General features: G+C 42.2%; 1 protein-coding gene across 3 annotated transcripts in view; it reads right to left on the minus strand.

Moving 5' to 3' along the window:
* The window catches only part of DSP (desmoplakin), a 41,700-nt gene that overhangs the window by 18,211 nt on the left and 2,998 nt on the right, over positions 1-20,491 (minus strand). For all 3 annotated transcript variants that reach the window (XM_079712191.1, XM_079712190.1, XM_079712189.1), the window contains exons 2-10: positions 11,426-11,525; positions 10,156-10,304; positions 9,276-9,450; positions 5,915-6,043; positions 4,342-4,392; positions 3,284-3,445; positions 2,663-2,767; positions 742-837; positions 288-413 (exon numbers count right to left, since the gene is read on the minus strand). In XM_079712191.1, coding sequence (XP_079568317.1) covers positions 288-413; positions 742-837; positions 2,663-2,767; positions 3,284-3,445; positions 4,342-4,392; positions 5,915-6,043; positions 9,276-9,450; positions 10,156-10,304; positions 11,426-11,525 — 1,093 coding nt within the window. The remainder of the gene's footprint in view (positions 1-287; positions 414-741; positions 838-2,662; positions 2,768-3,283; positions 3,446-4,341; positions 4,393-5,914; positions 6,044-9,275; positions 9,451-10,155; positions 10,305-11,425; positions 11,526-20,491) is intronic.

The following is a 20,491-nucleotide window of genomic DNA, read 5'->3' on the forward strand; positions in this document are numbered from 1 at the left end:
CAACATGTGAAGTACGCTTTTCTGAAGGGATTTTCACGTTAAGTCATCAGTGTTCTCTCTGGTTTTGTTCTGAGCACCCATAACTACTGAAGCAGAAGTAATGTGCCACAGCAGCTGATCGTGCAAAGAGATGTATTTTGAGAAAAGCCACTGAAAATGAAGACAATGCTTGCTTGAGCTTTGGGCACTCGTTGCTCTATAGAGCAATGCAAATGCAGATAATCTGAATTGAGTCGGTGGGCGCATTTGTTTTATTCCCGGGTAAGGGCCTGGGTCTGAGACAGTACCTCCAACACCTTGATCTGCTCCAGCAGACCCTGCAGGGGCATGGTCTTGTCACACAGGTACTTCTTCCTGACGCTGTCTTGGAGGCCCTTCAGGTAGGCTTCCGTCGACTGGGCCTCTTCAAAAAACTGTTAAGGATGCGGGTAACCCCGTGTCAATTAAAAGCAACTCAATACGCAGCATCACCTAGTATTTCAACTTCAAGGATTATCTTCCCTACGCGTCTATCTGATAGGTGGTTAAAGGAAAGAATTTGGGCAGAAAGTATATTAACTTATGTGAGAGCAAGAGGCTACTTGAATGATCGGTGACCAATCTGTGCTCCTCTAAACTAAAAACCAATAAATAGTATTCACGCCATAGCGTGAAGATTGTTTTCAGTGCTTTTTCAAACACATTTGGAAGAGAAGCTGTGAAGACCCAAAAGACAATTAAATGATTACTAGGTATAAAAACCTGAAAGTAGGCAGCATTTTCTTTGAGATGAACATCAATGCATTTGGTGATCTGAAGAATCCAGCTCCACTGTGTCTGGAGAGTATCCATATATGCCTGAAACAAGAAAACAGCAGCTGTCTCTCTACCATTCAGCCATAGAGAGGCATCCATTATTTCATAGATAGGTGAACCTGAATGAAAACCATAAAGCATTTTTTATCTAATTCCAAATCAAGCAAACTTTTTTCTAAAAATTGAAACCAGAATTTCCCCACAGGGAACTCTTGGTATGGTAGAAATTAAATTTTAAAACCAATTTTGGGAATTCCCTGGTGGTCCAGTGGTTAGGACTCAGCGCTTTCACTGCCGTGGCCCCGGGTTCAATCCCTGGTCGGGGAACTAAGATCCTGCAAGCTGGGTGGCCAAAAAAACAGAAAAAACCCCCCAAAACAACTTTAACAAATGGATATAATTAGGAGTATTAGTCAAAATATTCATCCAAATGGCATGGCTACTGACCAATCAAAACAGACCAATCAGAACAGGGACAGCCCTGGGGCATGAAGCCCTGTTCCTGTACCACTGCTAGACCATGCGGAGGTCCAAGGTGAAACAGAGCAGGACACAATGGTCCTTGCCCCCCATGTCCTCAACCTGCCTTTTGTCTGTGGAAAAACTTTAGCCAAAGCATAAGTTTAATCAGAGAAGTGAGAAAATGCAGACACAAAGGAACACTCCAACAAGACTAAATAACAATAGTTTATTCATTAAGCAAAGTCAAGGACCTTTAGTTCCTCCTCAAGGGCTATAGATAATATTCTGAACAATATCCTGTGAGCTGTCTAATAGATACTGAAACCCACACCAGGTGGAAGAAGTGAACTACATGATGACCAGACTGTAGCCATGACATAAGCTGCCACAGTTCTAAGAACTGGCCTCAAAGAAATGGGGACAAACCGACCCTGGAACTAAAGACTAACTGCACTTAAAACAATCAAGATGACGCTGATCAGACCACGGCATGACTAATTTCAAGATGACTGTCAGAGCTGACTGTGCTGTTTCTACAGGTAGCCCCCTACCCCCATCGATAAAAGCTCTTGGGAGGTGGCCTTTGGACAGGTTGCCGGCATCCAAAATAAAGGACACTTTCCTTTCCACCGACCTTGCCTCTTTGTCAGCTTTTTTTTTTTTTTTTAGGGTACGCGGGCTTCTCACTGTTGTGGCCTCTCCCGTTGCGGAGCACAAGCTCCGGACGCACAGGCTCAGCGGCCATGGCTCACGGGCCCAGCCGCTCCGCGGCATGTGGGATCTTCCCGGACCGGGGCACGAACTCCTGTCCCCTGCATCGGCAGGCGGACTCTCAACCACTGCGCCACCAGGGAAGCCCCTTTGTTAGCTTTTGAGCAGCAAACAGCTGGACCGCCCCTACTTTCAGTTACAAAGTTACCTGCCATGAAGAGGGCCTGTGGGGGACGAAGGCAGTGAATGCTTACCAACTGATACGGAAAAAGCTGGATTTCTTTCAACAATCAAAATGGTCATATCAGTGCTACCAGCTAATGTCAGCCTTGAGCACAGTCCACAGATGGCAGTCTAGGGCAGAGGTCAGCAAACTACAGCCCAAGGGCCACCACCTCCATTTATAAAGTTTCACTGGTGCATGGCCACAACCGTTCATCTACATGTTGCTATGGTTGCTTTCACACTACAATGGCAGCGTTAATTTCAACAGAGACCAAATGGCCTGCCAGTCTAAAATATTTATTATTTGGTCCTTTCCAGAAAAAGCTTGCCAACCCCTGGTCTAGGGTATTGATAAAATAAACTTGTCATGGCTTTATGGTGGATAAGAACCACTCATCTGTATAATCTTATTTTTTGAAAAGTGTCCCCTTTTTTCCCCTGATAAGAATATAAATCTCATGAAGCCCACCTCAATTTTGTCTGAAGCTGGATGCTGACTGAGGACAAGTTGGTCACTTTCTTGTTTCAGCTTATTGAGCTCTTTTTCCTTAACTTCCAGCTGACTCATGCGTATCTGCAAATAAAAGAAAAACAAGTCCCGTAAAACAAGTCACCGGCAGCCTTCCATCCCTCCCACCGTTGTTAAAGGAAGTCAAACACAAAACTGCATTTTGGAAATGAACAATGTCAAAGAATTGTATTATGTGTTCCTCAAGAATTCTAGCATTTTTAAGACCAGAAAGGACGTCTGAGATCATCCAGTAAGCAGCTGAGGCCGGACTGGTGACACGGCTTGTCTGAATTCACCCAGGTGGAGGGACGAGCTACAACACATAGTGAGATTTTCGAATTCTCGGTTCTAAGCCACCACACTCTGCGGTACACACACTCAAGGATGTCTTACCGAACCCATCTCACCCTGTCTGCTGTCTTCTGAGATGCTAAGCCCTGCACTGCTTCTCTTAAGTCACGGAAAAGCTTTCAGAAAGGAATGGTTTTTCATGACCACCCCACTGAGGCTGCATCACAGATGGCCAATTAAATGATCACAAATGCTTTCATCAGCACCGCACGACTCCCAGGGGCTTACAGAGAAGGTCTCCTGCTTCTGAGCGATGTTGGTGTTCCTGTCGCTCCAATCGTACAGCAGCTCCTCCTCTTCACAATCATTGATCCACATGATCTCTTGGGATGTGGCCTGAATGATGTTCTGCAGCTGTCGCAGGTGGTCCATCCTCTCAAAGGATGTTTTCTGCACAGGAAGGTCAAAGCAGCGTTAGGACAACAATATGCAAATGAATGGTGCTCCCAGCAGATTTCACAGATAAACCCTCGGTGATCCCTTTTACCAACAAAAATCCCAAGAATCAGTCAAATGTTAATCTTTTGCATTCACTGATCAGCTGGTAGGTGAAAAGGACCCACCCAAACTTAGGATGAATAAGGGGTCAACTTTAGATTCAAAGAAATAGCCTAATCCAGAAGGGTCTTGATTCAGACACTGGTGTTTGGCTTCAATAATTAGTTTTAGACTATATAGAGAAAATAGATTATTAAAAAAGATAAATCAAGCTTTTTCTGCCCTCTCCCACATCCCCAAAATTCAAGGTGCCATCACCTTGGAAAATAGTTGTGTCACCACTGGCCATGTTATTTAAATAGTATCACTGCCAACAAGGAAATACTGAGAAAGTGAAGACAGGGTGACACAAATAGTCAGAAGAATGGAAATATCTCTTCTTATGAGTCAAGTAATTGATTCAGTTTGTCATAAAATGGTGATGATGGTCTGATAAACCTCTCTCTAAGGAAAACAAGTCTTATTTTTGCTTATACTTCCTAAAAAGGCTACAGTTCACAAGTGGAAAAGCTTTATGGCTTTAACTGCAAGTATTTAACAAGTGCTAATTATGTGACACTTAAACTTGCAAAAACTAAGTACTGTCTTCAGAAAAAATTCTTTTCAAATTTCCTTCTAAAGGGAACACAGCAGTAGAAATAAAATTAGCATCTATAAGCCCCTTGGTATACTTCCAGGCACTTCCTGGGTCCTTAGGGATAACGCCAAGCAGGTGCTTTATCCCCGGGTCCACATTTATACAACCAAATTGCACTGAGCACGGAGCCTTCAGAAATAAGTCGTCTTACCAGCAGGTTTTCATACTCCTCCTCCAACTGGTAGATTGCAGATTTCTCACGCTAGAAGAAGACCAACAGTGAGTAATTATTTAATTCCCCTTGAGGGTTTATATAGAAAGAACAGCCCTTCTAAATCTCCTTCTGTCAAATACATACTAACTTCAGATTCCCTGGTGGAAAGAAGAATTTGCTCTATGAAATCTTTCACCCACAGGGACCTTTCTCAGTTGATTTGGAGGCAAACCTCACTGGCCTGGTGGTGGCATCTCTAAAAGGAAAGGGCTCATCACTGTCACTTAAAGAATCACTGTTAAACAAACTTTTAAAAGTTTGAAAATATCATTTAGGACTCCTCAGATCTTAGAGAAAAGAGGGAGAGATCTGATCAGATACTCAGGTATACAAAAGTAGGCAAAAAAAAAAAAAGGTGGAAAAAGTGAGGATGAGCATCTCCGGGCCATGTACAAAAGTCAGTGATTTAAATGGCACAAATGAACTTATCAACGAAACTGAAACAGACTCAGACATAGAGAACAGATTTGTGGTTGCCAAGAGGGAGAGGGGTGGAGGAGGGCTGGAGGGGGAGTTGGGATTAGCAGATGCAAACTAGTATATACAGCATGGATAAACAAGGTCCTACTATAGAGCACAGGGAACTATATTCAACATCTTGTGATAAACTGTAATGGAAAAGAATGTATATATATGTGTAACTGAGTCACTTTGCTGTACAGCAGAAATTAACCCAACATTGTAAATCAACTATACTTCAATTTTTTAAAAGTCAGTGATTTAAACTGTAGAGATCGGGTGGAAACCAGGTACTTAAAATCAGATGAATATTTTAGGCTGTAATCTTGGACCCAGCTTCAAGTCTGTCCTTTCAGCAAAGGAAAAATGTCAGGACGAGACACGATTTCCTTATTAGAAATACAGTTTAATTACCACATAGGAAAGGCTTCACCAAGGACTTCACCAAGGATTCACCAAAATAAAACTATAGGACTGTCACATTTTCTCTATTTGAAGAGATGGTCTGCTTCCTGCAGAAAAGAACTACCACCCCTCAAAACATGCATTTACCAGTGGCATAAACGAGTGTGTGTGTGTGTGTGCCCTTAGTCCTGGAGGGTTAGCACGATCCCTAGTAGGTCTTTCTGATTCCACATCCCCATTTATGAAATGGGATTTTAAAAAATTTCCAGGGAAGGATAAATTAGCAGTTTGGGATTAACAGATACACACTACTAGATATAAAAGAGATAACCAACAAGGACCTACAGTATAGCACAGGGAACTATGCTGAATATTTTGTAACCTATAAGGGAAAAGAATCTGAAAAAGAACAGATATATATGTATGTATAACTGAATCATTTTGCTGTACACCTGAAACTAAGACAACACTGTAAATCAACTACACTTCAATTAAAAAAAAATGCCAAGATTAAAAAAAAAATTTTCCAGTCTGTTGGGGAAGAAATCACAGACTCATGTTTCAGCCCACACTGCCTGGGATCAACTAACTACAGCATCCTTCAGTACACTCTTGGAAGACTCTACAATGAAATGTTCCAAAATACCAGGTCGGCTTTAATCTTGTCCAGCTGCCAGCGGTAGTCCCCGATGGCATTGTGGATGCTCCTGTGACTGCTGATGTGCTGCTCCACCGAGGCCAGGTCCACGCCCCAGGTTATCATGTCCATCTCCGCCTGCCAAGGGAGAGAGAGTGGGCCCTTCATTTCTGACGCCCCTCACCTACAGCATCATCAGGGGTCAGGTACGTACACAGGGACATACACAGCTTCCACTCAGATACAACTGAAGCTGTAAACAGTCAATATTTTTGAAATGAAAAAAAAACTTGTAAAGGCTTGGAATTCCCAAAAAGCTAGTGAGGGCTGCCCAACACAGTAAGTTGGGGGTCCCCTCAACTTATTTGTCCCTAGCTCAAGATGGGCCGAGGAGAGATGATGCCAAAATGAGATCCTTAAAACCTAGATCATGTCCTCTAAAGAAAAAATACCTACCTGTGCACATGGCCTGTGTGTATATACAGCTGTGGGTGCACACCTACGTATGATACAATGTTATAAGATACGGATAGAAGTTTCAATATTCAGTTATTTTTAAATGTGCATTAATAATAGTTCATTAAGCTCAGTCAGGTACTACTTCCCAAGCTAAACAGTTGACCCAAGAAAATTTTTCATTGTTTATTTCTTTACATTGTTTTGAGCAATGTAATTTTTGACTCTTTAAATCCAGAATTTAGCATTGCCTTTCGGGATGCAAAACTCCCTATGACCCATTTCAAAGAGAAGTTACAATATATACCCAATGCCTTCATTTCAATGAAGTTTGAAAGTATCAATATGGCAATATGAAGATTGTGGATTTATGTTAGCTTTTTAAAAATTAAATCTAACTTTCTAATTTGAGTCTCCACTACTTCAATTTAAGAATGCCACATAGTAAGAATCAAACATATTATTTCACAAGATTCATACTGCGGCGAGTCTATTGTCTTTCTTTTGCATGAGCTCATGTAAATTTCCAGATCACCTGTGTCATCTCTCGGACATGCTGAGGGCAAACATTCCAGAGACTGGTATTGCAGCAAGAACATAACACACATTGTTCCCAGCCACATCCATGTTCTCATGTACTTGGCGAGCCTTCAGAAAGGGCAGCCATCAGACAACTGTAAGTTACCCAGGACTCTGACCTTTCTCTCCTGTGGCTCATTGCAACTTTAAAGCAGAAACAAGCGAGTGCGCTGGGAAATTAATGAGATGACCAGGCTCCCGATCCCACCCCTCATTACCAGCCAGGTGTACAGTATCTGCCCCATCCATCAGCAGAAACACAAATCAGGGAAACACAACCCTGGCCCAGGAGCTGTGTGACTGCGTACGATTGTGCCTCTGGGGACACTTCTCCCTTATCAGCTGGCCCTACAGCTCAGTCCCCTGGGAGTGAGAGGAAGAATGCAGGCTATGCTTAGGGGAAGAAGGGATAAGAGGAAAGGATAAGAGAACCCCAGAGCAAACCAGCAGCCAGTGATAAAACTGCTTTTAATCCCTTTGAAGCCCTGGGGGCTGCCTGATCTGAAAAGCAACGCTCATCAGTTGCATCTATAAGAGGGGTGCACCCCACTCCCTCTCCCCGACCACCTGCCATGACAGAAAACTGAGTCCACGTGATAATGCCGTTTTCCAAAATTTTAAAATGCTGAGCTACAAAAGATTCTTACAAAGCTACACCCGACATGAATACAGAAAATGACAAATTATGAGCTGTCACGTTATAGAACTGTCAGAGTGACTAAGAAGAAATGAGGGAATTTGCCATTTCGTAAGTAATCTGGTTCAAAGGCTGTTTCACCTAACGTCTGTCACTGGTCACTGACCCTTCCCCACGCAGTTCAAGCCTCATGAGCCTGGCCCAGCCTTGTCTGCTGGCTCCATTCCACAGGGATGGGAGTGCCAGCCCTCCCCCACTCCCATCTGAGCAGGGTTTTAGTACAGTTCATGCAGAAAAATTTGGCATTTGGCTGTACGTATCTTGTTTTCTTCAATAATATTCCTTTTCAGGGCTATGGGACATAAGCTTTGAACCTCATTTTCTGGCATGGTGCCAAAACATAGTAACTGTTCCAGGAATGTGTGTTCAAAGATTAGAAGGGACTTGGGAAACATGCAAATCGGTTTGTATTTAGGTTTCTGGGATTACAACGGACTCTCCTCCTCTATAAGCCCCACCTTCTTGTAAGTGTTATAAAGTCTTTATAATACGTGGGAGAAAAGGTTAACTGAATGAATGAATGCACACCTGTATGTTCAGTTGCATACGCCCTCACACTTGCCAAAGAACACCTACAAAAATCTGTAAGTGGCTGAGAAACTTCAGAACCGCTGCTAAATTGGTCCAACAACAAGTAATAAAACCACTATCTCCAACAACGACAACTGCATCTCTGCACAACTGATCATTCTACCACGCCCACCTCCTCACGAGAAGGACAGCTCATCAGGATCGAGTTTTCATTACAAAATTCCCCTCTACATTCATTACAGCACATAATTACTACACAAAACAACAAAACAATAATTAGCACTGAAACATCCTTTGTAGAAACTCCAGTTCTAGGGAAAGGCTCAGCACCTCTGGTGCCAGTATTTCACTTCACTCCCACATCAGTGATGTCATGATTGCACAAGACAACTGACACTTCAAAAATATAACGTTAGGCAACCAACGAGCCCAAACCAGAAGATCCGGTTTTACTGCGTGTCCAGCTCCTCCAATTTGTTAAAATTTTAAATGAACCCCCACAATGGTCCCTTTTTTTCTCTTAAGTACCTCTCAGTAACACCTGAGGAGCTCAGCGATGAATTTTTTTTTTTTTTTTTTTTTTACGCGGGCCTCTCACTGCTGTGGCCTCTCCCGTTGCGGAGCACAGGCTCCGGATGAGCAGGCCCAGCGGCCGTGGCTCACGGGCCCAGCCGCTCCGCGGCATGTGGGATCTTCCCGGACTAGGGCACGAACCCGTGTCCCCTGCATCAGCAGGCGGACTCTCAACCACTGCACCACCAGGGAAGCCCCAGTGATGAAGTTTTTTAGCGCATAAACTCCCATAACAGATCTTCCAGCTGTGAACGGTAAGAACTAGATTTTCACAGTCTACCAATTCAGTGATACGTGTTAAATATTACCTGTGTGATAAAGTATGACTACAAAGCAATGAGGCTGGTTCCCTAAGCCACACGGGGAAGAAAAAAATCCCTGACTTTTCACTTATTTCAAAGTAAAAGAATATGAGGAAATGCCGAAAACAGCAAGTGGTTGCTGCCAGCTGACGTCCCGACCCCCATCCTGCCAGGTCTGCACACCTGGCCAGGATCTCTGAGAACCAACCTCCTCCCACCAGAAGCTGCTTACCCTCTGCTGCCGCATCCACCCCAGACATTCGCTGGTGAGGTGCTTGGTGAATTCATCCCACCCGGAGCCACTCTGGCAGGAGTACCCTCCACCTCCCTTGGAGCTGGCCCTTCGGACTCGAGGGATACTGATGGCTTTGTAAAGGGCTCGCATTTGCTCCTGGAGCTGCAGCAGTCTGAAAGGAAAGGAAAACAATCACACCACTGCAGGAAAACAGCCCATGAAACATGTCCTGGGCAAACGGCCCCCTCTGTGTCAGTACAGAGATCACCAATGTTTCACTCATAGATTTTTTATTCTTGATCACATGCAAAGCCTTAAATATTCTGACGCTCCAAGCCTGAAGCATCACAGCAAGTGTAAATGCCTCTGCCCAACCTGGCAGCATCCTGTACTTTCTCACAAGCTCCACCCTGGGAATTTCCTAGGACCATGCGCCCTGGATAGTGTGATCTCAAAATCAGACTACACACCTCTGCTTTAAATGGCATTTTCAACTCTGTGAGTCTCATTTCTGTATGCATTAAACTGAGCTGGACTTAATTTTAGACTCTTCAAAGTCAATTGCTGTGCCAAAGGTCTTTGCTGTCCCCTAAGTGGAAGCACACTGAACATCTCACAGCAAACTCAACTCTTCAAAAGAAGCACGCCCTCTCGGGCAGGTCTGTTTAGTTCTTCGCATGGTAGCTTTGTGATTCCACAAAAGATGAAGGTAGTGGGTTTAGTCAATTCGTATTAGAGACACATAAAGCTGCAAAATACCAAGCAAGGGAGCCCTTTCTGGGGAATATCTGTGCTTTCTTCAGGGAAGACCTGGGTCAGGGGATTGAGTGCAACTCCACGAGGCCTGCGGGCACCACGCTCGCTCTGCGGGCAATACCTTTTCTGATAAATATCACAGGGCTGGCCCATCTGCCGCATCTCTCTAATCAAGCTATCGATAATTTCCATCTGATCATTGGCCTGGGCAAAACACTCATCCAGTTCTCTGCTCTGAGCCAGCTGTATCCCATCTCCATACTTCAGTTCCTACAAGAAAGAAGTCACATGAAGGAAACACATAATACTGGAAAGAAAAGCTTCATGCATATTACTAGAAGCAAAAGCTTCTGCTATAAACTTAAATATTATAAGTCCCCTACCCCGTTCCACGTAAGTGCAAAAAATCTTTAACTGAAAATTGTCTTATTAATTTGAAATAGGAAGGTAAATTAGGGAGATTCATGAAGCAAAATTTGTAGACTATATTTTAAATTTTCAGACGCCTTTAAAAGCATATTCACAGAGTGCTGACCTTTCCCTTGCTTCAGTGTTAAATACCTATCTTTCTTATTTTCACAGGACACTCATCTAACTGTAACTTCACGGTGATAAGAATGCTGTACCAGCTGAGGTCTTTTTTACACATAAACTGAGCTCTTCCTGCAATTGTGGGAGATAACTTTTTGGTTCTTAAAAAGAAAGTTGTCTAGTTAATTGTATTGGGCCAATCAATTTCCTGGTTTTGATGATGGGTGATACTTAGTGAGACGGCCACCTTTGGGGGGAGCTGGGTGATGGGTACTCGGGAAATATCATGGATCTCGTGCCTTCTAAGCCTGTTTCAATAAGATCCTAAGTTATCTCTGTAACATCAAGAAATACTGTGAGGCTTTCACGAATGTTACCATTTTCCCTCAATTTTCAATTGCTTATTTATCCATATTTTGTAATGTTTCTCATGTAGAATTGTTCTCACAAGATGGTAACTTTTCCTGAAGAAAGACATTAAATTGATGGTGTACATCACAACCCATGACAATCCAGTGACATAAACATGTCAGGTTGCATCTCTAGGAAAAGAAAGCATTACAAAATCAGAGAAATGACAACAGGTTGTTGCAACTGTAAAAGGGTGGCAATCCGTAGTGTAAATATTTGTTGGGAAAAAAACTATGTGAAAACTGGTTCCCATTGTTAAGCCAACATTGCAAGTAGGTTAGGAAGATAGACATCCCGCTCTTGTCTATTTTGAGAAAAAGCATCTCTAAACACTAGGAGGGCAGGGGATGAGAATGCACAGGTCAGGGCTATGAGTCTAAGTTAACCAGGAGCAAAACCAGGTACAAAACCAGGTGTGGACAGTCCTTTAGGAGAAAAAGAAAGCTTACCGGCTGCACGATCAGCTCGGCCCGCATCAAAAAATCCGAGCAGTTCTGCAGAAGCTCCTGGATGGTGTTCTGGTTCTGCCTGGACATCGTTCCGGTTGGACTGATGAGCAAACACAAAGAAAGAGAACATGAAAAATTTTTTTCAATTTTGAACTAATTTTAAACTTTCAAAAAAGCTGCAAAAACGAGACAAAAACACTTCTGTAGGCCCTTCACCCAAACTGCCCAATTGTTCACATTGGTCATGTCTCTTTGTTCCCCTCCCCCCTGTATGTGTGTATATCTATTTATAGTATATATACATTTTTCTGAGCCATTTGAGAGCAATTATCCTTCTTTATCCCAAAATATTCCAGCATGTATTTCCTAAGAACAAAGCCATTCCATTATATAACCACAGTACAATTACCAAAATCAAGACATTTAAAAATGATGGAATACTATTTTCTAATCTACAGAACTTTTTCAAATTGTACTAACCTTCACACCAAGGTTTTTTTTTTTTTTTTTCTGGTGTAAAATCTAATCCAGAAATATTATTTTGAGTTGTGAAAACACATTTCCAGCATCTTCTCTGTCACCCCTCTCCCTTCATCCCACATCAATGCCATCACCAGTCCTTCTGGGAAAGGTGGCATCAGACCCAGAGCTGCAGGGTTTCATTGACCAGTCTGGTTGTGGACAATTGTAGGAGACAAAAGAAAAGCTTATTCTGCAAAAATATTTTCTGCAACCAGAAAAAGCTGATAATAGTAAAGGAAGAATGGGGTAAAGAAAGTGATGGGAAATTTAAATATCTTTAATGCAAAAAGAAGCCACTTTTCCTTTCAGGATGACCCCAGAATATTATCCTGTACAATGATGCTCATCCACATGTGTATTTCAAATGCAGCACTATTCTGGAAGACAGGTAGCAGAAACCTTAAAACGACGGTGGTATTTAAGAAGAATGTTGTAGATATTCTACATTTTAAAGAAAGAGATTATAGAAATTCAGTTTGCTCCAGATACAAGTAAAAAGAGTAATCTATCATAAAACAAGTCTTACTTTTTAATTTGCCAGGATACATTATGCTACAGCACAGCCCGCTACAGCTTAGTTTAAGAGAGATTTAAAGTACATTAAATTATTAACGTTCAGGAAAGGCCTTATGAATGTCCTACAAGAAACCTGAGTTCCTCCAGGGCTTCTGAGCTACCAGCCAGGCCGGCTTGAGCTTTCAGATAAAACAGACGCCTGTTCAACGTACTGAACTTTCTTTTATGTGTGTCTGTGTTGGGAAGGGTGTCTTGTGTGCGTTTTAAAGAAAGAATTTCCAGACTTCCCTGGTGGCGCAGTGGTTAAGAATCTGCCTGCCAATGCAGGAGACACGGGTCCTGGGGGTCTTCGAGCCCTGGTCCAGAAAGATCCCACATGCGGCGGAGCAACTAAACCTGTGCACCACAACTACTGAGCCTGTGCTCTAGAGCCCGCGAGCCACAACTACCGAGCCTGTGCTCCACAGCTAGAGAAAGCCCGCGCACAGCAACGAAGACCCAAAGCAGCCAAAAATAAATAAATTAATTAATAAATTTTTTAAATAAATAAATAATGAAGAAAGAATTTCACTGTTTAAAAAAAGTGTTTGAAAAGCACAGGCTGTGCTAGGCAGAGATAGGGTAAAATCACAAGAATGTGGGAAACTCTCCCACCGCCCCTTGAGTCTGCCTCATTTCACATCGGAGAGGCGCTTTCTCTCTCTGCCGGCCAGGCTTCCCTACAAGCCAGCCCTGGCTGAAAGTATGTGGGTGAGAAACCAGCTCTCCTGGGAACCAGTGCCAGAGGAGGCCTCAGCTCCTCCAGGCAGGCCCTGGCACTGCCCACCCATCAACACCAGGGCACTGCACCCTCACCCCGCGTGAATGCTACCCTTCTCTGCCTGCCACTCAGAATCAGACAGGAAACCTGGCACACTTCTCGGATTGCTGAGATGTTAACAGGACTCCATCCGTTGTCAAAACTTGTGCAAAATTCCACTTGACTTAGAACACTTTCCAAAATGCACCCATTATAACAGGGAGGAAAGAAATTCAAGAGACAAAGGGAAAAAAAGAAAAAAGAGAGACAAAGGGAGAAATGAAGAAATACAGAAACATCACTGAGAAGTCTAGGATGGGTAAGTAATTAGGGAGGTCCTGTGGAATTAGATTTGTTTTCTTTAAGGAAGGGGCATGAGAGGCCCTTTCTTCTGAAACATTTAGTAATTCTGGTCAGCAGTTGGGTTCAGAGGGTGATTCCCACAGATAATGCCAGTCCCTTGCATACAAAGGAAAGGGCTCTCTCTTAGCACAGTGGAAAGTCAAGAGTTTCTGAAATGATTTAATAACGTGTGCTACTGTAAAAACTAACACAGTGAGTACTAAGACAGAGGGAGATGGGGAAACTGGGTGAGGGTGTATGAGAACTCCCTCTATCTCTGCAGCTTTTCTATAATCCTAAAATTATTCCAGGATAAAAATGTACAAAAAATAAAAAAGAAGCAGAGAGGCCAAACTCACTTGTGAATGAAAGTTCCAAAGTGTATATACAAGTCTTTTAAAAATGAATTTATGACACTAAATTCATTTGCCAACAAAATATGAAACTCTTCAGCTCTTTTTACCCAGCTACTAGAGTAGTCGGTTACATGACACTTAGAAATGAACTAAGGAAAAAGAGGTGAGGCAATTAAACGCTGGCTTAAAATATTGGTGGACTTGCACTTAAAAAACAGAAAGGTAAAAAAACAAAAACAAAAAAACACCAAAACGGTAACTTCATATGCTGTTAATGATACTGAAAAGAATTATTCATGCTTCACCAAAAGGCCTGCCTATGTTCACCATATGTTCACGCCCTTGATAGCCACTAAAATCCTATGTGTTTGCCTTGGCATTTTAGGAATAGATTAACAACTGTCTGCACAAAAATCTAATCTTTTTAAAAGTCAAAAGAAAGTAAAAAGAAAGAAACGCTAAAGTGTTAGAACAATGTAATGAAGAATCTTTGGTATTGTGATTTGTCTGTAGAGAAAGTATGACCTAATTAACCAAATTTCCTTAGGCACAACTTTTCAAGACTGTGTCTGGTCCTTAAAGCAAGATCTACAGATCCCGGTTGTCATCTGTAAGAATCTCACTTGAGTCTGAACATCCTTGGGAAAGAGACCATCAAATCGAGCAGGTGGAAGGACAACTCAGGCTCCTGAGGTTTATTGACGAGAAAAGAGAATCCACCTTCACATTTTAGCTTGCTTGTCCCCGCCCAGTGAGGGATCCACACAGAACTGACTGTACTTAAATCAAGGAGGAAGTGTCCGTGGAGAGGATTTCGACTCACTAGACACTCACTCAGATGCTGTGCTGGACCCTTCAGCAGGAGAGCCAGGAGAGCTTGCTTCAGGGAACACGGGCATTTTGTGTGTCATTCAGAACTTTTTAAGTCAAAAATCATATTTTTCCACATAATTTTAGGTCTTTTGTCTTTTACCTCAGAAATATTCTAGATCTCAGTTTTCTCATCTTTTGGGCTAGGTGCTATCTAAGATTTCCTTAGCTCCTTTGTTCTGTAACTTTATTTTATGAGACCACCAAACTCATTCCTCCTGTTGAAAATAATCCAAAAGTCTATGTTCTGTGTAAAGGTAATGAAGTTTCCTCTTCATACAGTGCATTTTGGGAAAATGCAAAATTCCATCATATAGGAAGAAATCATTTTAAAATAAATACTTATTTAACAAGCGTATAAGGACTTTAAAAATCCCTAGCCTCAAAGACATTTTCAACACTGGTACGTATTGGTATTAGGGGTGCAGAGATTTTAAACCATGTTAGGAATTGAACTAATGAGGTCAGAGTTCAATTTTTAAGTCCCATTTCCGTGTCACGGAAGATGAAAGAAGTCATGCAAAAAAAAAAAAAAAAAGAAGAAGAAAGAAAGAAAAGAAAGCTCATTTGGGTCAAATCAATCAAAAAATATTGACTTCTAAACTAAAATTAATAGCTGGCCTTGAAAAAAATAACATTTGTCCTTAAAAGTCTTTAACTTTTCTGAAATCCTCTTTTATTTTCAAACTTACAAAGACAAATTATTCGTACAACAAAGAACCTGCCTACACTTTTTTTGAAAATTCATTCTAAAACTTGTTTAAACAAGTAAGGGTTCCAAGAGTTTACATAAAGATCCCTTCATCAGAGGCTAAAAGGAAAACATGGTCTGGGCCACATGAACGTGTGAACAGTATTAAAGAACTTTCAATGTTTTATTTTACTACCTCCAAATAACAGCCTTTTCTTAAAAAAATAAGACCTCAAAATTAACTGTGAAGCCACTAGTTTCACACTTTTCCCAAGAATATTATAGACAAAAATACAAGACAAATACTTTGAAGAGAGTCTTGAAGCATTACAAGATATTTTTAAATAGTTACTCTCCTTGTTTTATAAAAGTCATTTTACAATCATCTATTCTGTTTATTAGACACTTGGCTGGTGCCACGTAACTCTGGATTTCTTTTTGTATATACACTGGGTTGGCCAAAAAGTTCGTAAGAGCCTACGGAAAAACCCAAACGAACTTTTTGGCCAATCCAATACTTTCTCTCCCATTGGGTTCCTTCTTTCCTTCCTTCCTCTTTCCTTTGTCCCTTCTCTCTCTCTCTCTCTCCCCCACTCTCTTTCTCTTCTTTTTGTGCATTCCATCAACATAAGGTCCTGGATGTGTGCCGGAAATTATGTCTCACGTGTATTCGGATTCATGGAATAATGACCTTGGAAAAACTCAATGAAGATTTGATGGAAATGATGATAATTATGTAACGCATTAATATTGATCTTAAAACTTATTTGCATTCATATTGATCTAAAACCTATCTGTTGAGCTCCTTACAATGTTTAAAACATGTTCCATACGTTATTTTGAGTTTCTTTAAAAGATCTTAAGTAAAAAGAAAAACATCCATGGAGTTTGTAAAAAAAAAAAAAAAAAAAAAAATTTACTTCTTCATTTAAGGACAATACCCTACCTCCAAGACTCACTAAACACATCAGTGGAAATGTCACGTATCAGAAGTTACACACCAAGTGCTTTCGCCTCCACAGAGTTTTCCTGGCACATCTCTGCCCTCCTTCTGCACGAATTATTTACACACCTGTCTGCCCACACCTGGAGAGCAAAGTCCCACATCTTAGTCACTTTCGACTCCTACATGCACCTAACAACACAGAGTTCCTCACCCAGAAGGTCCTTAACGTATGTTTGTTTGGTTTAGGAAAGTAGAAGAAAAACAAAGGCAAATCAAAGACTGATATGAAGATATTACTACTCATTACCCTGACTTCCAAAGCTCAGTCAGGTAGTGCATCTACTGCACCCCAATTCCCCACCAACAGTGGGCAAAAAAAAAAAAAAAGGTTTTTTCTATCAATTTTAGGAAGAAGGCCTCCCCTGGGCCTTCATCTTGTCCTCACCCAGGAGCTTTGGAAGCGGTACTCTAATAAAGTTCCACTGCCTTTCCATGTTTGCTATTTTCACAGTTTTTGGTGGCTGGGGGTGGGGGGCCGGGAAGGGCAACCTGATCACAGATCATTAACTTCATAAAGAGTTTGGGGTCCACCCCGTTCTCAGCCACTTGCGGCTGGACAGCCTGTGACTTGGAGCAAGTTAGTAGACTCGCGGGGCCTAGGGTTTCTGCAGGAACACAGTCACCTCCGGGGCTGGCCTGATGTTCAGAGGAGAAGCCAGTGAGGTCTGTAAAGCCCGGCAGAAACTAAATCCTCGCTGCGAGATCGTTCGTACAGGGGAAACTGCTGTTGTGACATGATTCTTAGATTTTGCTTTTATTTTTCATTTTGTGTTTTTTGCCCCAGTTCATGATTTTGCAGTTCACCCAGTTCATAATTTTAAGGATATCCTGCAGCACACTGGAGGTGGAGTGAGAAGCGAAAAAAAAGGAAAGAAGAAGAAATGATGACTGGGTATTAGGTGTGAGGCATTTGAGACTTTCTCAGGTAATTTTTAATTCCTAAAATTATCTACGAGACCTAAAATAAGGTTTGAGACAATTCAAAGACAGAGAGACATTTTAACTGCACGAAAGACATCTTTTGAAGGATAAGAAAATTCAGAAAAAGATGCTTTCCTTTCCTTTATTAAATGGGGATGAATATTTGACCCTTACAAATTCAAGGCCAAAATAGCGATTTCTGTTTTGAATTCCTTCCCTATGTGAAAACTTACATTCATTCTGATGCCTAAAAAAAATCGTTTACAAGTTACCTGGTTATTCACCAAGAGGCAAACTCCTTTTAAATTTTTTTCAGGTAACTTATGAAGCAAGGGATATTACATTTGCATGTCACACATTTGAATTCCAGGCAAAAACTCAGACCTATGGCCTACAGCCTCTCACTCTGGTGTCCTCATTTTCATGAAATGTAGATTTCACATTCCTGAGGTCTCTGAAGGTCCTGGACCCTCCCAGCCCAAGGTGTTGGTGGTAAGGTGCACGTGATGGGGCTGCCCTGGCATTTTAAGGCAGGCTGAGGCTTGGGGTCCATGGGGCAGTGGCTTCAACATCAGAACCACCCCTGCCCATTTTCCCAGGAGGGCCAGAGGGAGACGGAGAAAAGCAAAGGGCGGGGCGGCAGGGCCCCAGGCACCAAGGCCTCGGGACTGAGGCACTTCTTCCAGAACCTTTGAAAAGTCTGGAAAGACTGGCTGGCCGAGGGCTGAGTTAAGACTCCCCAAGACACACCCAATCCCTCCTCAGCTCCACCCGAAGAAGTCAGCGTGGAGGCATCAGCACTTTTTTGTCTTTCCCAGGACTTTTCAGGCACCTGGACAACAATGAGATTACGCCCATGTTTACAGAAAAGATTAACTACTTGTTGAAAGCTGCTCTGTAGATGTGCCTGACATTCAGTGGGCTTAACGCAGCATCACACTGTGCTGCATTCCTCAGCAGATGGAAACTCTACAGGAGGTGTGAATGCAAGAACACAATGGTTATGAAATAAATATTTCCCAGGAATGCAACAATTTAAAAAGAAGTAAAAACTCCTATTGGATAGAAGAGTTTACAAGAAGACGTGAATTCTAATAACTAAAGTTAGATGTTTTCTTGCACCATCGTGGTATACTGGTTTCAAATGCAGCTCAATTACTAACTTAGCAGCTTGACCTAAGCCAAGTCATGAAACTCCTTTAACCTCAGTTTCCCACCTGTGAAATGGGAAGTTTGTCGTGAGGCTTGAGATAACAATATACCTGGCACATGGTGGGTGTCTGCCAGGCAATGGTAACTATTATTAACCACTGATCTGATGTTTGTATAAAATATGTAACCTACTCAAACTTAATCACTATGTAGGTGTTACTATCTGCCATATATTAAGCTACACTGAATCTTACTTTGCCATCCTTTCCCAGAAAAATATTTAGAATAACCATTCTGAGTCAGCCAACTCTAAGCCTGTTTTCTCACTCTCCCTTGCTTCTCTGATCCAGTTCTGGGCTGAAGCTGTCACTCCATCACATCTACCTCCTGTCCCACTGCCACCAACCTCGACCAGACTTTCATCACCTCCCTCCTTCACTGGTACAACTGCTTCCTTAAGGCAACCCCTCCCACACACTGCTGGCCACAGCAATAATCCTATGGCTCCCTGCGACGGTCTTATCTCTCTGCTCCTTCAAAGGAGAACTTCACTGGCTCGGATGAGACCTGCAAGGGTTCCCCTGTGCCTAACCCTAACCCACCGCCTAACCCTAACCCACCACCGTGGATTCGAGGTCTCCCAGGTTCTGGCCCCAGCCCGTCCTTCCTCCTTCTATCTTACTGTTTCCCCACTTAAGCGAATGCTCCAAAAGGAGACCACTCTCTAGGCCTTGAAGCTGCACCTGTTTTTCCACTTCTCACACTTTTCTCATGCTCTTCTCTCCTCCAGGTGCACTCTCTGCCCACTCTCCTTACCAACTGAAATTCTCCCAAGTCCAAGTCAACACCACTTCCTTTATAATAAAGTCTTACTAGTGCCGCCACTACAGATGTTATCTTGTCCCCTTACAAAGCCTCTGAGTCATGGGCACCGCTCCTGTGCATTATCCTGTTTGTATTATAGTACTCATGTACTTATCTTCCTCTAAAGAGCATCTGCCCCCTTCCAGAAGTCTTTGTATTTTCACCTTTGAATCTTCCCGACATCTAACACACAGCAGATGCTCAGGATATACTGGCTGAATGAATGAATGAATACATGGACTTGAGGTACTTTCATCCTGTAAGTACAGGGCTGTCCAGTCTCATACACAAGTACATGGTGTAAACGCACAGGATGCCAGAGGGCAGGGGGAGGAGCCCCTGATTCTCATGCCAGCTCGGCCATGGTGGACTCCGGGATTTGGGGCAAGTCTTAATTTGTCTCTAAAGTGGAAAAGTGAGGTTTCTGTCCCCCTCAGGACCCCCTTCCGCTCTAAAATTAAATGTAAATGCGCCTGTTTAACTTCATGCTGAGAAACAGGCTTCTTTAAAAGGTAGTTTAAAGCAAACTTTAAAATAGGTATCAAATAGTGATCACTATATTTCGCTTTGGAAATCATGAGTTCTGGAGAAATGTAAGCATTACCATTTTATGCACATATTTCTGAGGCTTAGTGACTGTATTTGGCTTGTAATCCTCCTACAAATTCCACACTTTGATCAGCGGAAGATCCAACTGGGGGACTTTGTCACTTGGCCACCAAATTTCACTACAGATTTGTCATTTCTTTTAACTACAGGAATAAGACTAGTGTAATTCTGCCATCATTGAAAAGAATATAGCATCTTATACAAGAAAAATCCAAAGTTTAAATTTTCAAAAATAGACATCTTAAATGATCAAGCAGGTAACATGTACCAAACTTTAAAATATTAAGAAAAGCAGCGGATGAAGGTAAATAAAGTCGTTGCAGATTCCATGCAGGGTAAAACAAAGACACAAAAGACAGGTGGGGGAAGGAGGGATAATCAGAGTGAGAAATATCAGGTCCTAAACAGTGATAAGTGT

Source organism: Hyperoodon ampullatus (genome assembly GCF_949752795.1).
Source record: "Hyperoodon ampullatus genome assembly, chromosome: 10".
Classification (NCBI taxonomy): Eukaryota; Metazoa; Chordata; class Mammalia; order Artiodactyla; family Ziphiidae; genus Hyperoodon; species Hyperoodon ampullatus.